The following is a 14,800-nucleotide window of genomic DNA, read 5'->3' as shown; positions in this document are numbered from 1 at the left end:
TATTTTCCTGACACACCCAAATCAAGAAGTCATTGTTTTGACCTACTACAAACAGTAGTAATTTTAGAAGAAATCAACAACCCCCCAAAAGTATTTTCCTACATGAATCGCAATATTGCAACCTATAAAATGTTTTAAAAGACACTGTATTTTTTTCCTATTCTTGTTCTCAGGAAAGTTGAACCTTAAGACAAGCAAACAAACAAACATGAAACTATGACTGGAATGCAAGTCCATCGGAAACCCCTTCTTTCTTGCCTTCGTTGCTGTGCCCTTCAATCCCCTTTCCCCGCCTCCGCATTGTGGAACAAACAAAAACAGCACGTATCCCAACACTGGCAGAAGACATACTCGTACCGGATGCATTATGGTGACCATTTGGGAAACACGCTAATCTCGCACAAATTCAGATCACACATGAACCGAGTGTGACAATTTCAGAGCAATTCACAAGGCAGCTACCTTATTGCTACATCTATCAGCCCCCAAGCGTGACAGGGCCGCCCGTCCCGGCTGCGTACGTACATGAACCAAGGAACTGCACCAGGTCCTGCAGGTGACACTGGAACTGCACGGCTCAGGCTGCAGGAGAAGGCTATGGAGAGCTGCTGGACACAACACATTGCTGAAGTTATTGCTGTTTACCCCAATCTACTTTTGGTGAACTTCTTTTTCTTGTAATAACCAAAAATACAGTGTTGGTCTTCATGTTTATGGTGGATGAAGAAATAGTGGTAGAACACACAGAGCAGAGCTTGTACTTGGGAGAGGGAAGAAAAATACTATTCAGTTATTCCAAAATATTAACATATTTTAGATATATATGTATCTATATATATATATAGATCTTGCTTTTGAATGACCAACATTTATTCTCTTCATGACAACAGTTTCTGACTCAATGCATCTCTGCACATACGCAGGGCTGGGCATGCTTTGCCAGTCTGATCTTCCTTTTCTTCCTTAAATAAAGGGGGGAGAAAAAGCCCTTTATTCCATGAGGGAAACGTAAGCACTCCTTTTTCCCCTTGCAGTCCCATTTGGATGTCACTGTCATGCATCCAGACGTTGAATCTCGGGGCGATGATCTACTTCTCTCGATTCTGTCCGAGCACGTATGTAATCACTGCTCTGCCGACTGTTCTGTTGCCTGTTCATTCGCCACTTTTTGATAGCTAAGTATGTGTTCACAGCATACACTGCCATTGCCAAGAAACCAAATATCTACAACAAGTGGAAAAAACTGTCAAAGACAATTTTTGAAAACAAGAACAACAGTAGTTTCATAACAAATCCCTCAGCAACTTAGTTTTCTACTTTATTAACACTGACAAATTGTTATGGTCAGTAAAAATCTATGTTTTGCTTCTTAAATCAACTAGAGAATCTACAAACGCTACTAAGATCAATGAACATAGAAACCAAAGTTCTCTGTCTACAGAGACACTGTCAATTAAACAACCCTGAAGAGCCAACTTGAAAGGAAGACTTCTTGGAAGTAAAGAATATAGCTCTTTATCCAGCCAACAGCTCATTCCTCAGGATGTACGTGAGAACGACAGAGGTGAACGGTCCAGACTACCAACCTACGAGAGGAGCCAGTTTGCAGTTCCTTCAGTATGTTTCTGCACAATTGGTGGGGGATTTTCAATACCCAGGTTTCCAAAACCAGGAGTCTGCCAGCTTGACTACAAAATTAGTGCATTTGACTTCATCATTCTAGATTTAAACATAAAATGAAATACTAATATTGTCTTCTGTAAAAGAAAAGCAAGCTGTAATGAACAAGAACTCAGCAGGATCATGTGCAAGTGGCTCCAACTTCATCCGAATTTTTGGTCATCTCTCTTTTGCAGGTTTGCTGTGTAAGGCAATAATACCTAAGCTAGCTGGGAGAAGCAAGGGAGATTAATTTCTTAAGGGTTTACACTTTTTTTCCCCCCATTTGTTCTTGCCTCAAAAGCCTTAAGACGTACATCTTGAAGGCATCAATATTTTCAAAAATCACAACTAGTACAGCCAACTAAAACTTTAAGTATACTGGGCTGGTGAAGCAAACAGAAGTTTTCAATTAACATGATGGAAAAGTTATCCTTAGTTTTAATACAAAATACAAGTCTCATTTAAAGAAGTTCAAATTCTCTTACCACAGCAGCAATTTCTGCTCCAGTTTTATGGTTTAAAGCAGCGAGTACTACAGAGGCAATGAAAAAGAAGAAAGTGCTGAGTCCAGTGTTGACCAGATCCTATAAAAATAAATTCATTAGTATTACTAAACAATGATTCTTAGCTTGCTTTTAATAGAATTGGTGAAAAAGACTAGAACAAAAGCTATATATGTGTGTGTATATATATATATGTGTGTATATATATATATGTGCATGTGTATATATATATGTGCTCTGTTAGTCTAAGCAATGAGAATCAGCAGCTGTTCCCAGCCGACACCACAGCCACCTCAATCCCAACCTGTACCCTTAGCTGACACTCCTGGAACTTTTCACACCACAGTTCTTGAATCGCCCAGATAATATGCATTATCTACAAACTCTCTTAAGCCTTATTCATAAACAAGTGCATGTCCTATAGCACTCCTATGAATGACAGCTACCCATATTGTCAAAAATGCACTGGTACATACATACCTATTGCACAGATCATGGCATATTTCAAGCAGACATTTTAAAATATACATGTACACACATAAAGGCACCCCCAAGGACTTCTAGAGGATCAGGTAAAATTCTTGCTTTGTTTCAAGCATAGAACAAAAGCAATAACCAACACACAACTCAGTGAAATGTGTGCAGCATGTGTCAGTTTTCAGGTAATTGTGCGTGCTGGCCATGCCTTACAATTACATATTGCTGGGTCATAGCAGAATTCTGAATGGCAGCTACTGGAAAAAAAAGTAATTCAACACCGTATTATTTGATCACACTCAAAAATCTAAAGGCCTAGAAACTTTAAAATAAAAGGAGAATGAAAGGAGGATTTGTTAGAGATGAACTGCTTTATGTTATTCTGGGCCTCTTTCACTTCTTTTTTCCCCCCCTTTTAAAGTTTGATAAATATTGCTCTGGAGCCCATACTCAGAGATAAGAACACTAAATAGCTTCTAAGGGAGGTAGGAAATATTCTAATTACAACTGAAATCATGGGTGGAGAGTCAGGGAGAAAGCAGAGGTGAGGAATGACATTTCAGCAGGGCTAATCCGAAGGAGCATAACTAAAGGTGAACACACTATCATAGTCAAAAGGAAGGGAAAGAAAAATCCCTAGGCAAGTTTGCTGTGCAGCGTACAGTTCTGAGTTTGAAAAACACAACAATGAGCATACTCGCCCTTATTTCCCACCACTAAAGAAAATCACTGCTTTTAAATTAGAATTTAAATAGAAAACATCCATACTAGACCTTTCTATTTTAAATGTAAAACAAACTTCCCATTCCCACTCCTCCATTTACTACAGTATAACTTTTTGCAAAGGGCATCTAATCTAGTGCTGTTAAGAAGTTATGCTTAGAATACCCAAAAATCTGAACTTAAACTTATTCCCTGGTCAGAATTCTGTTGACTAGGTACCTAGTGGTCCTACAAAAATTTCTGCGCCTGGTGAAGAAAGAAGTGATTAAATCCAAAAGCATCTTTTATTTTTCTAGCTATGATTTGAGAATGCTTCAGAAAAAATAAATGTAAAAATAGAAAGTTTCTGATGCTGTTTTGTTCACACAGAAAATTATGCATTCAAGGATGTCAACTCACCTACAGCTGGCTTGATGGTCATCTAAAAGAGAGAGATTCCTGAGCAATTTGAGAAATATCCATCCATTCCTCAACACTATTGCTACCCATGTATTCAGACTTAACGAATGCAGGAAGACCCAAATGCTAAGGAAGCAAAAGCTGGTTGCAAGTATCTTGGAAAATCCATGTAACTATTGCTATCTTTTCACCTGCCAGCATGCAATTAAAGACCGATACTTTGCAACTCTGTTAGAGCTTGCTGGGACATATTTTATGTGATACTTAGAGCGCGCAGAGACATTAAACAAAACTGGAATTTTATTTTAATGATACCTTTTTTTTTTTTTTTTTTTTGCATTGCAGAGCAAGATATAATAATAGGCACTTCACAGCTTCTCAAAGCTTCCTCTTGCTAAGGTTAGCAGCACGCACATGCCGGTAGGGTCTCCAGCAAGAGCTCTGCCTCTCACCTGCACAAGTGTGAGCTCTCACTGCTCTGTGAGCCACCACAGGGAAGTCTTACCACACGTGTCAATACACAGCACCCAACAGCATCCAATATTTTCAAGGAATTTTCTACCGTAAATCCATGCCACCAGGAATGCTGAAACTGTACATACTGAGGAGAGGGCTGGTGCAGTGGCTCTGCCTTTCAATTAAAGGAAGGGATGCTAGTCCAAGCAAAGGCCAGACATCAATTTGACTACCTGAATACACCTGTCACCTAACAGAACAGAGACAGAATCTTGAGAGAAATAGTTCTGAGAAAAACTTAGCAATTACAATAGGTAAGTACCTCAATATGTGAAACTATGGGAGGGAGGGAAAGGAGAAAGAGCACTTATACATTCCTCTGGACATATGGACACAATAGGTGTAGGGAGGAAATCTTACCTTTGTAAGGGACACTGGAATGCTGCGTCCTGTTCCGGTATCCACATTTTAAAAAGTATGTTGAAAAATTAGACAGGGTACAGAAAAGAGCCACAAAAGTTATTTGAAAGAAGGAGAAAATTTCTCACAATATGAATCAAAGAACCTAAACTGCTTTGAATATTAAAAGATTGAGCTGTGTACATGAAGATGCCAGTGTTCAAATAATCATGAAATATTAGCTGATACAGAAAAGTTAAGCTTAGCACAGAGAAGCACACCAAAACCAACAACGTAACAAAATCAACAGCTGAAAGGTTAAGCCAAAAGTCATTTTCAATTTATTTTTAAACAGTAAGTGAGCTGGCCTCAGAACTAACTATGAAGGATGTGCTGAATATTCCACCTTTTCATTTCTTATTAGCCAGATGATTTTTCCTCCAGACGCAAGTTTTGTACTTGCTTAACACTATATTCAGAGAAGCCTAACTGGTGACATATAATTGTCCATGATTTAGAGGGTGAGACATGCTTATTCATTCTGCTGACCTCTGACATTCTGAATCTATCAGCTTGATGAGCTTGTCAAAGAGAACACTATGAACAAGCTAGCTGAACCTATCCACAACTTAGCACGCGTTATCATCTATCTACTGCCATAAGCTGACTCCAAGGCTTCTCAGAAGTTTGACACATTGCAGAATATAACATACAGCTGAAAACAGACTGCCAGTGCCTGTATGAATCTATCCAGGATTCATGTATGTTGCTGACAAACTTAAGGCAATTACTGACATTTTATCACATTCTTTATCAAGATCATGAAATTTCTCCTAGCACAAGAATCTTAGAGTTCAGATCTAAAGACTAAATTTAATCCATCTTGAGGTTCCAACTGATCAATTTCTACAGTCTTATTTTTCCATAGTTATATCAAAATCTTTTAGTGTAATTAAGTATTGTTTCACATCCATATAATGAGGTTCATTTCGAAAAAACTAGAAGTAGAACAGTTTTTCATATCTGAATACAACTATTTGGAGTATAAGGAACAATGACACTTAATGTTGTCATATAGGTACATAATGTTAACATCACAAATTTAAGTATTGGTGGTGGTTTTTAGTCCAAAATTAGTAATTCCTAGTTAGAGCAGAAAGATAAGAAAGGAATAACACTGTGATAGTTTTGGAAGACATCAGAGCAGAAACAAAAAAGAATGAACGACAGCGAGAATTCAAGAGGCAAAGGACACTCCCTAAAATAATGTAGCTTTTCTTCTATGTAAGAGAAAATGAATAATCATGACAACAAAAAGAATAAACTAATTGAAAGAAGATGAGCTGCTTCAAATCTGGCCATGATGTAGCTGGAGTTCTTACTATTATAGACAGAGTAAAAACCACATCACACAGCTAAAAGAATTTCTGCTGAAATTACAGCAGCCTCATGAGACAGCACGATGTGCCATAACACACTGTACAAAGCTGCCATCCGTAACAGAGAATAAAATCTATGAGCTGAATCAAATCCACTAGACTGCTTCTGCTCCATTTACCCTTTCCAAAAGGATTTAATGGAAGATTGATTTGTTATCCCTTCCTGGTTATTCCCAAGTCATTTTCTTCAGTTACCAATGTCCTAGTAGTGGTATTAAACAAAAGGAGAGCACCCAAGGACATTTCCTTGCTGCCATGTATGATACTACCATCTGCAGCAATCTGTCCCATTCGGATGGCATGGAGGGCAGAGGAGGCACCTTATCTGAAACTCTGGAAGAAGACGGGTTATGCCAAGACAGTGTTTTCATAGTAAAGTTGGCTGCTGTTTCATCTTGCTGATCCTGCTGTAAAGGTGGGAATCCCTAGGGAGAAATGGACAGCCGGGAATGCTCGTTCCTGAAAGCAGGATACATCACAGGCTCAGACGAAACGAAGCAGCTCTGGAACATGGTGAGAAGAAGGGCAGCGCATTCCAGGGTCTTTCATTTTTAAGGGTCAAGCCCGGACATGGCTCTTGGACTAGGCAGGTTGGAAAGACTGAATTGGTGATGTGAATATGAGAATTCTGTTAACAGACAGAAAAGGTGTCTCCAGAAACCAGAGAGGACATCAGCTACAAAACCTGGCCAGAGGTGCTGGTGATATCCACGCACGTCTATCCACACCTCTCCTTTACCTTTAAGGGACAGTCAACCAAGGTATCTGCTGGTGCTTTTTCTCCTATATTTTGCAATAAAGGGACTACACGAGCGGCCATGTACTATTCAAAAGTGCCTTACACCAACAGTTAATGAAAACCATGACATTTAAATTAGATGCTTGCTTCATCACTTCCTTTATAAATTCAAGAGTTTACATATAGAAGAAGCTCAAAACAGCTAAATGAGCAAAAACTGGAGAAGAATTTATACATTTTAACAGCTTGAATTTCACACAAAAGGTCAAAGTTGGTGGCCTGCTGCCACCCAAGTTAGTTTCTACAAATCAGAGAGCTCAAAGTAACATCTCCTGCTCCCTTTTTTAAACAATACCTCTAGTTTTCCTCCAACCAATATTTTATTTGCAAGGTTGTGGAAAATTTCCCCTTGTTTCTGCACAAACCTATCAATTTGAAGTTTAGAAACATACCAGTCAATCCTTGACCAAACATCTCTGGTCAAACTCCCACAGTTTCACCCTGTAATCATGTTATTAAACAATGCATGTGTATTTACATTGGAATTACTAATGAAAATACAGTTTATGAGAAAGAAATATCTCTTGAGTAGAAAGAACCAAGCTAACTGTAGGAGCATCAATGCCCAAACGCCCGGAGGGGCCACTGCAGCACCAGCCGCCGGGGCAGGAATCAAGCCTCAGCGCGTGGCACTGCTGGAAACTGGTTCTTACTGCAGTATCGTGAAGTCTACAACAACTGAAGCACTGGAAATGACTGGCAAAAACCTCAAACAACTCTCGGAAAGGTCAGGGACAAGCCATAATTTTGGAGAAATGGAAGACTCATACAATTTTATTCTTATTTCTATTTTTGAGTTGGAAAATTGGTTCTATTAGAAGTGGTATTCATATAAATGATGAAAAGATGTTGTTTCTGAATGAATGTTTTTAGATTCCATGTTTCATCTTGGTTTTCTGAAGTTTTCTTGTTCATTTCCCCCTCAATTCTACTTAACTGCTACTAACTTGTCTTTCTATACTCATATTTCTGAGAAGCAGTCCTGCACATGGACAGGAGCAGCAATTATCTTCACAGTGTAACAGACCTACATTAACCATGCAGGTTTTCCAGCATTTTAAACTTCTGTTTGTATTTATTAAAGAATAAAGCCTTGCTATTTACATTGTGCTGCATCAAATAACTATATACCTACAGAATGCACCTGAAGCAGATAATTCTGACAACATTTTTAAAATTTTTAAAGTATTCTTTTTATCCTTAATAGGCATTGCTCTTGACAATGATAAAGGTAAGGACGACCTTCTCAATTTCTCAGTCAATAGCTAAGCAAGCAAGCCCAAGAAAACCAGCATGTTTTTTCAAAAAAGGAAAGCTCAAGATCACCCTCCGAAGGTCTTAAAAGTGCAACTTTGCAATTACACTATTCAGAGCCAAGACTGATAAAACCTTTTATTTTTTTTGGCACCACGAGCTTTTCGCGCAGTACTTCAGTGCCAGTGCTTGAACAAAAGGTGGTCCATCTCTGCAACAATGAAGCAGATTTACAGGCAACACAAAAATACAACCGCAAAGAAGTACACCTGACCCGCCACTGTCACCCTGTAGTCCTGCTACCCAAGGGCAGAGTCTAAGCAGAGTTTAAATGAGTTTTTATTATGTTTGATCACTTTTGAGGTTGCTCATTAATAACTTTGCATGTTCAGAACTGCACATACAAACTACTTCCAGAATTCCAGTGGATGTTTAAAACTCAGACGGTCAAAATTATACTGGAAGATTTATTTTCTTCTACGTGGACATAAATTGTCCATACATCGTGATGATGCAATGATTTTTCTGTATTGACTCAAGCTTACCTCATCATACAACCTCTCATCTAAGACTGTAAAATTCCTGTATTCAGAGCTGCTTGTCATCACTTCTTCCCCCTCCCACTAAAGTCCTCTCTGTTCTCAGCACGGAAAGGAGAAGGCTGCAAAACTACTGTGGCTTGACTCTGCTGTGACAGTAACTCTCAGAGATCGGCAGGTTGCATGCAAATGTATCAGAACAATTAAGTTACTACAAACAGCTCTGTTAAGCTTATTACCCTGGCTCTACTTCTTTCATCCATACTGCTTGGAAGCAAAACCTCAGACTGTAATTGTAAGTAATTTGTGATTCAGATAATAAATAAAAAGGAATAATTTAGACAGACAAATAATAATAAACATTCAGTTAACTCAGAATAGAAACATTCGAAAGCAGCAGCTTAACTAGTCTGGCAGCAATCTATGCTGTAGGACGGGCTACATTCCCCAAAGCCACTTGCAAGTATCCTCGCAGAATAAGTTTCCTTTCAGCCATGAAGCATAAAGGAAATGGAAATTTCCACTGACAGTTTCCCCAGCTTTGCATTTCTGCGTAACATTGATAGTGCTACGCAACACAGACAAATGACTGTTCTTTTATCTTACTGTAGCAAATCTGCCTCTTTCTATGCACTCAAGCAAGTTTCTTTTCTGGCCTCGCCATCTCCATTTTCTTTGGGGGAATGTATGTCAAGAAACTTTGAAGATGGCTGGCAAGTCTCTAATTAGATCAAAGTAAAGCTCTCTTTTCCCCAGATGTCTAGAAATATAAAACCCACAGAAAGCTAAATTTGATAAATTTGCATATCTATGTTAGCTGCTAGCATATACTGATTCATGTTCATTTTTATCAGGGATAAGGGACATGAGATCTTTCTCAAGCATTATGGATACTGTGTCAGTTGAATAAACTACTGAAAGGAACAATCCTGTGCTGGACAATAGAGGCCGAGACCCAGAACTTTCAATATATGTATTGATGATATGAAACAAATGACTTTCCTAAAAGGTTTGTGCCTGCACGGTGTCTAAAGAAATACTTTTCCCCATTATCTCTTTGGATCAGCTGCACGAACTGAAGAGAAAGCCGCTCCAGTTTATCCCACCTGGCCTCCCCGCTGAACGCTGAGCACACTGCAGTGCTCCGTGTTGGTGGGACATGGGCTTACACATGTCACCATTCCCCTCGTTCTTCAAACGCAGGAGTTCAAATCAAAACACTTCACTGTAATTAGCTGGATTTTAAGCCCTCTCTTTCTAGAGATCTGTATCAGTGCTACGCACAAATAATGCTGCATTCAAAGCAGCAATTTGGTCGTTCCTTCAGTAAGAAGCCGAAGTGTCTGAAAGGGCCTAGCAGTTCACCACCAAAGCCTACTGCATCGTCTGGGAGGGAAGGAAGCAGCAGCATTCAGCCTGGTGTGCTTACATATATTCAATGTATTATCAGAGCAGTAAAACACCACGCTCAAAGAACAAAAATGACAAGCAGAAGCAAGGGTATGTGGAGTCACTGAGCCTTCCAGAGATCTCAATTCAGCCAAATCATGGACACCGTGCAACATTCAGTGGTTTCCTGGCTGAAACATTCTTATCCAAGCCTGCTTTCAGTGAAAGCAGAATCTATCTAGTACTCAGGGTGCAACAGCTCACATTGTACAGGCAAAACACCATCTCTTTTCTGAGACACGGATGCACTGCAGAGGTACCATGCACCCGCACACCTCGCTGCACAGCACAGCGCTCTGGTAAATAAGGACAATCTCCAGTTGCTGTTAGCAGCAGCCAGGCTGCTGGGGTGCCTAGTAAACAACAAGACAGGCAACGAAAAGAGAGACTCACTCCTCACTGCAGCTGCTGCTTTCCTACTTGCTGTGAAGATAAATGGTAAGAGTACAGGCAGAACGGATATGGAACGTGCAAAGGGAAGACAGTTCAATAAATAATTGCACTGGTCCCAGGGGTTTTGTTTTGCAAGCCACCTGGATCCCCTCCACCTACATAGCTACAGTCACAGTTCTCAGTCCACCTATTTAATTAATCTAACAAATACTCCTAGGAAGAGTTCCTCAAGAAGTCATACAACTCCAGGACACAAAGGATTTTCTATTTCCACATTCAATTCTCATTTCAGACAAGTCATTTAGGCTTATAAAGTTTTTGTTAATATACGTATTACAAGATTAATAATTTATTAAAAAACACACACTGCCAAAAAAACCTCTAGGTCTGGTATTTGACAGTATCTCCTAGAGTATTTATAGAATTACTATTATAAAATAAAACAGAGCATGAGGACACATATATATACATTAAAAAATATATAGTGTCAGAAGAGGTTGATACAAATATTGTCCTTAAAGCCATAAAACTTTGTTAGAGTGACTAATGCGTTGATTTTGTGACCTATGTTTATGCAATCAAATCTGAAAGTTTAACTCCTAATAAAGCATGAAAATGGAGACTTGTACAAAAGGAATGTGCACTGCCAGCACTTCTTTTCCTAAAGCTCCTTGTATTTGAGAACATTAAGCACTGCCAGTCAATGTTTAATAGTTATGTATGTAAGCAATTCAATAAACCTGGTTTTCTCTTGAAGAAAGCTTTATTTAAAAATAATAATAAAAAAATTAATATCATCATTGGGTTGTAGCGTAAAAAATTATATGCAGCACTGTCCTAATATAAAAACAGCTTAGAAAAGAACAGGCCACAGCAAACATTATCTCCTCTTTTCAATTTCATTTACAAGTCTTATAAATGCACTTCCTAACTCCGATGATAGCATCTGTCAAATTAAACGATTACAGACTGTTTTTATCCACTCCATCTACAAACAGTAATTGCTGGCACTAGCAGCAATTCTCTTCTAACAGAAAACCTACCAGGAGACAGTCTCAGTTCTATTTAGTGTTGTTCAATCTTATCATATTTCATAGACCATTCTGCTTTTAGTATTCAATACAAATGTAAATTGCACACTATTCAAAATAAACAGCTCTCATTTTTAAATTATTAGCAGAAAGCAAAGTTCAAAGGCTATATTTAAGAAGATTTGTGGCCATTTTTACGGAGTGAAGATTTGTATGAACTTACAGTAAGATTCCAGTTGATCTGTGGTATTCTTGTGTGAAGATTCAGACTGAACATAAGCAACAGAACTCCAGTAACCACCAATGCGCTGCAGCTCACAAACTCAAAGAAATAAAGGCCTTCGCAAGGGGAGCATTCCATGATGGTCTCTATGCAGATGAATGCAATCAGTGCCAAAACCTAGGAAGAAAAACAAGTGGAAAAAATATAAATAGATTTCCACATTTTGAAAATAGCCACAAGTATTCCTGAAATTTCCATTGGGAACATGATCAGCTTACACTCAGGAATGTGCAATTTTAGTTTATAACAGGGTACTGTCTAAGAGCAAAAACAAAAGCAAATTAATACAAGACTTTCTGGATATCTCCTGTTCAATAAAGATTTTTTTTCTGTAAAATTCTAAGAAGTCTAACATCAAAAAATGAAATCCCTTCAGGACATTAGCTTAATATGCAACATGGATCCCCAAATGTTTTATTTCATCTTTTTACTCATAATATACCATGCCAAAACTTGAAAATATAATTCATCGGTCTGTAAGACTAACCTCAAGCTCAATTACATAGTACTAATACAGTGTGATTGTAAAAGCCGTTTAAAAGTCTTTCAGTAAAATTGCTATTTAAAATTCACTTTCAGCTTGAAATATAAATCATCTAAGAACAGCACAGGTTCAGGATCTGTACCTGTCTCCACATCCCTCCCTCTTTTTAAACCATCAAAGTGTTTATATGTAACACAGAACTGATAAAACATGTTTTTATTTATAAGGCAGTGAAAACAGCAACTAACGTATGGAAAAAAGGCACAACCAGAGTCCTAGAGCTGCAACCATAGATATCTAATGGGGACAATCATTAACCATCCCGAACACAGAAAGACATGGTGACAAAGTTCAGAGAAAACCAGCCTCTTGCAAGATGGGAGTTTAATTTGATAGATAGGCTGGAACAGTGGAACTTGCTACATGTGTCCAATGCATAAAACTAAAATCTAACAAATCTATAGCAATATTAGCTACCATTTGTTCCTACAGAGTAGGATAGGTATGTAAGCATACATTCCCAAATCTTCAAATAGATTAGTGAAATAAGCTGGATACTTTTCTCATTTTCATGCCAAGCAAGGAGGGCCATAATACTGTTTCGCTCCTTTTTGAAGGCAACAACTTCTTGCCTGCCCACTCAGCATTTCTCAGAAAGAATTAATGTTCTTGCTTTGCCACAAAATCCTGCTGATGTTAGTCAAATCACTTAAATTGGAGGATAAAGAACTTAAAGAGAAAGTCTTTCTGAAGCTAAAAAACTCAATTCCAGTGTTTTGCACAAATAATACTTAAGTTAAAAAGGTTAAATAGTAGCCACAATGCAAAACAATTTCTGCTAAATTGTTCTTTGCATATTTCAATAATGTTTTGCAGATATACTCTTTCTTCTAACACTTTTTTATTACAGTTTATTTAACACTTCTTTAGGCAAGCATGAGCTGTGGTAACAGAACAGGCTTTTCTGGTCAAACAAATTCTGAAGGGATATCCAGTGACTAAATGCCTCCAAAAACAGAGTAACTTTGGATTTGCCTTTCCCATTGAAAAGCTTCAAAGAATACTCACTGAAACTGATCAAAAAATAGAAATGGACGCTACTCTTCTTTCAGTAATGTGACACTAAAAATAAAAACATTCTGTGCAACCCACAGCTTCATTTTACATTATTAGTTTGCAATGATGTGAACAGAAGCTCCATAACCGAACAACAGTACCTACAACATATAAAGAAAATAAACATCTAAGAAGTATCTTAATTTTTTTTTAAGCAAGAACAATGTCGAAGAGTAAAACTAAGCATTAACTAGCAAGATTTTAAACTTTTACATGTTTCAATATAATAAAGTCTCCAGTGTTCTTGCCACTATTTGTGGATTTATTATGACACTTCTAGGATTTATATTGTTTTTTTTAAAAAAGTGTTTTTGGAATAGTCTATAGAAATACTGTAGTTCAAGTCCAAATAATATGAACAGCTCTCAGTTGTGCCACCAACATTAGGCTGAACGAAGCGGGCAGCCCGCACACCAGCCTGGGCACCGTCCCGCACTGGGCAGCTCCTCCTCAGCTGAGTCTCAGTTCTTTGGCTGATGAAAACTGGCTTCTTTCATACCAGATGGCATTGATTTTCAAGGCCAATATACTCATCGTGCCAGACAAGGTCCTCAAAAGGCAAAAGTTTCTACAGAAGCAGAGTTAAATTAAAGGTGCACTGAAGAGGCACTTGGGGCAACGAACTGTTACCACTAAATAACACTAAATACACTCCAGCACCATCGTACATTATTCTAGGTGGTGGCAGCCTGAAGTCCATCAACATGTTCAAGGGGTGATCTGGGAGAAAAATCATCTCAATTGCTCCCACTTATGATGGGGGATTCGGCCAGCAAAGGGGACGCTGATATTCTGAAGACCTGAGCTCGACCCTGCCTCGATACACAAGGGAGCGTTGCCATCCCAGAGCAGCCCAGGACGCCGGGCACTCGGGGAGACAGGGAAAAGAGAACATTCCCAAGCACACAACTTTGATTTGCATCACATCTGCACTGCAAATAAGGTTCCAAATTGAATTAATCTGCCCCCAAAATTACCCTTCCTACCAATGCTACAGATAATGCCTTTCTGTTCACCATCTACTATTTATATCGCAATGAATGCTATGACTAAAAATAAACTCTGAATTATCACATCAAAAAATCCTATCCTCCTACAGATATGTCCCTTTTTCAACAACAAGGGGAAAAAAACAGGCTTCAACAGAAAATATCTGCTCTCTGACATATCAGGATAATGTTGTCCTCCTACACACTTATAAACCTGCCAGAAGCATCCTTCCAATTAGTTATAAGTAACATGAATCTTCTTAAAAATAAATAGGTAAGTAAAAAACACCACACTGCCCTTTCCCTTCTTGACTATTCATTTTCTTCTGAAATGAAGCCCATTTTATTTCTAGCAAAAGTGAACTAGTCTGTGAACGCATCAGATTTCCAGAACAAGCGCTGAAC

At 38.5% G+C, this 14,800-nt stretch overlaps 1 protein-coding gene across 2 annotated transcripts in view; it reads right to left on the bottom strand.

Moving 5' to 3' along the window:
• LOC104577404 (thymidine kinase 2) overlaps positions 1-14,800 on the bottom strand; it is a 63,070-nt gene that overhangs the window by 32,757 nt on the left and 15,513 nt on the right. Inside the window, exons 2-4 of one of the 2 annotated variants that reach the window (XM_088530837.1) lie at positions 11,747-11,923; positions 2,148-2,246; positions 849-1,224 (exon numbers count right to left, since the gene is read on the bottom strand). In XM_088530837.1, the coding sequence (XP_088386963.1) occupies positions 1,054-1,224; positions 2,148-2,246; positions 11,747-11,923 (447 nt within the window). In that variant the 3' untranslated portion in view covers positions 849-1,053. Of the gene's footprint in view, positions 1-848; positions 1,225-2,147; positions 2,247-11,746; positions 11,924-14,800 lie in introns of those variants that run through there. The other variant, XM_088530840.1, reaches the window with a different exon arrangement.

This window comes from Tinamus guttatus, unplaced genomic scaffold (genome assembly GCF_059628265.1).
Source record: "Tinamus guttatus ecotype Peru unplaced genomic scaffold, ASM5962826v1 Tinamus_guttatus_pri_ptg000389l, whole genome shotgun sequence".
NCBI lineage: Eukaryota > Metazoa > Chordata > Aves > Tinamiformes > Tinamidae > Tinamus > Tinamus guttatus.
The sequence above is the reverse complement of the archived record's forward strand: the minus strand, read 5'-3'. Positions and strand labels throughout refer to the sequence as shown.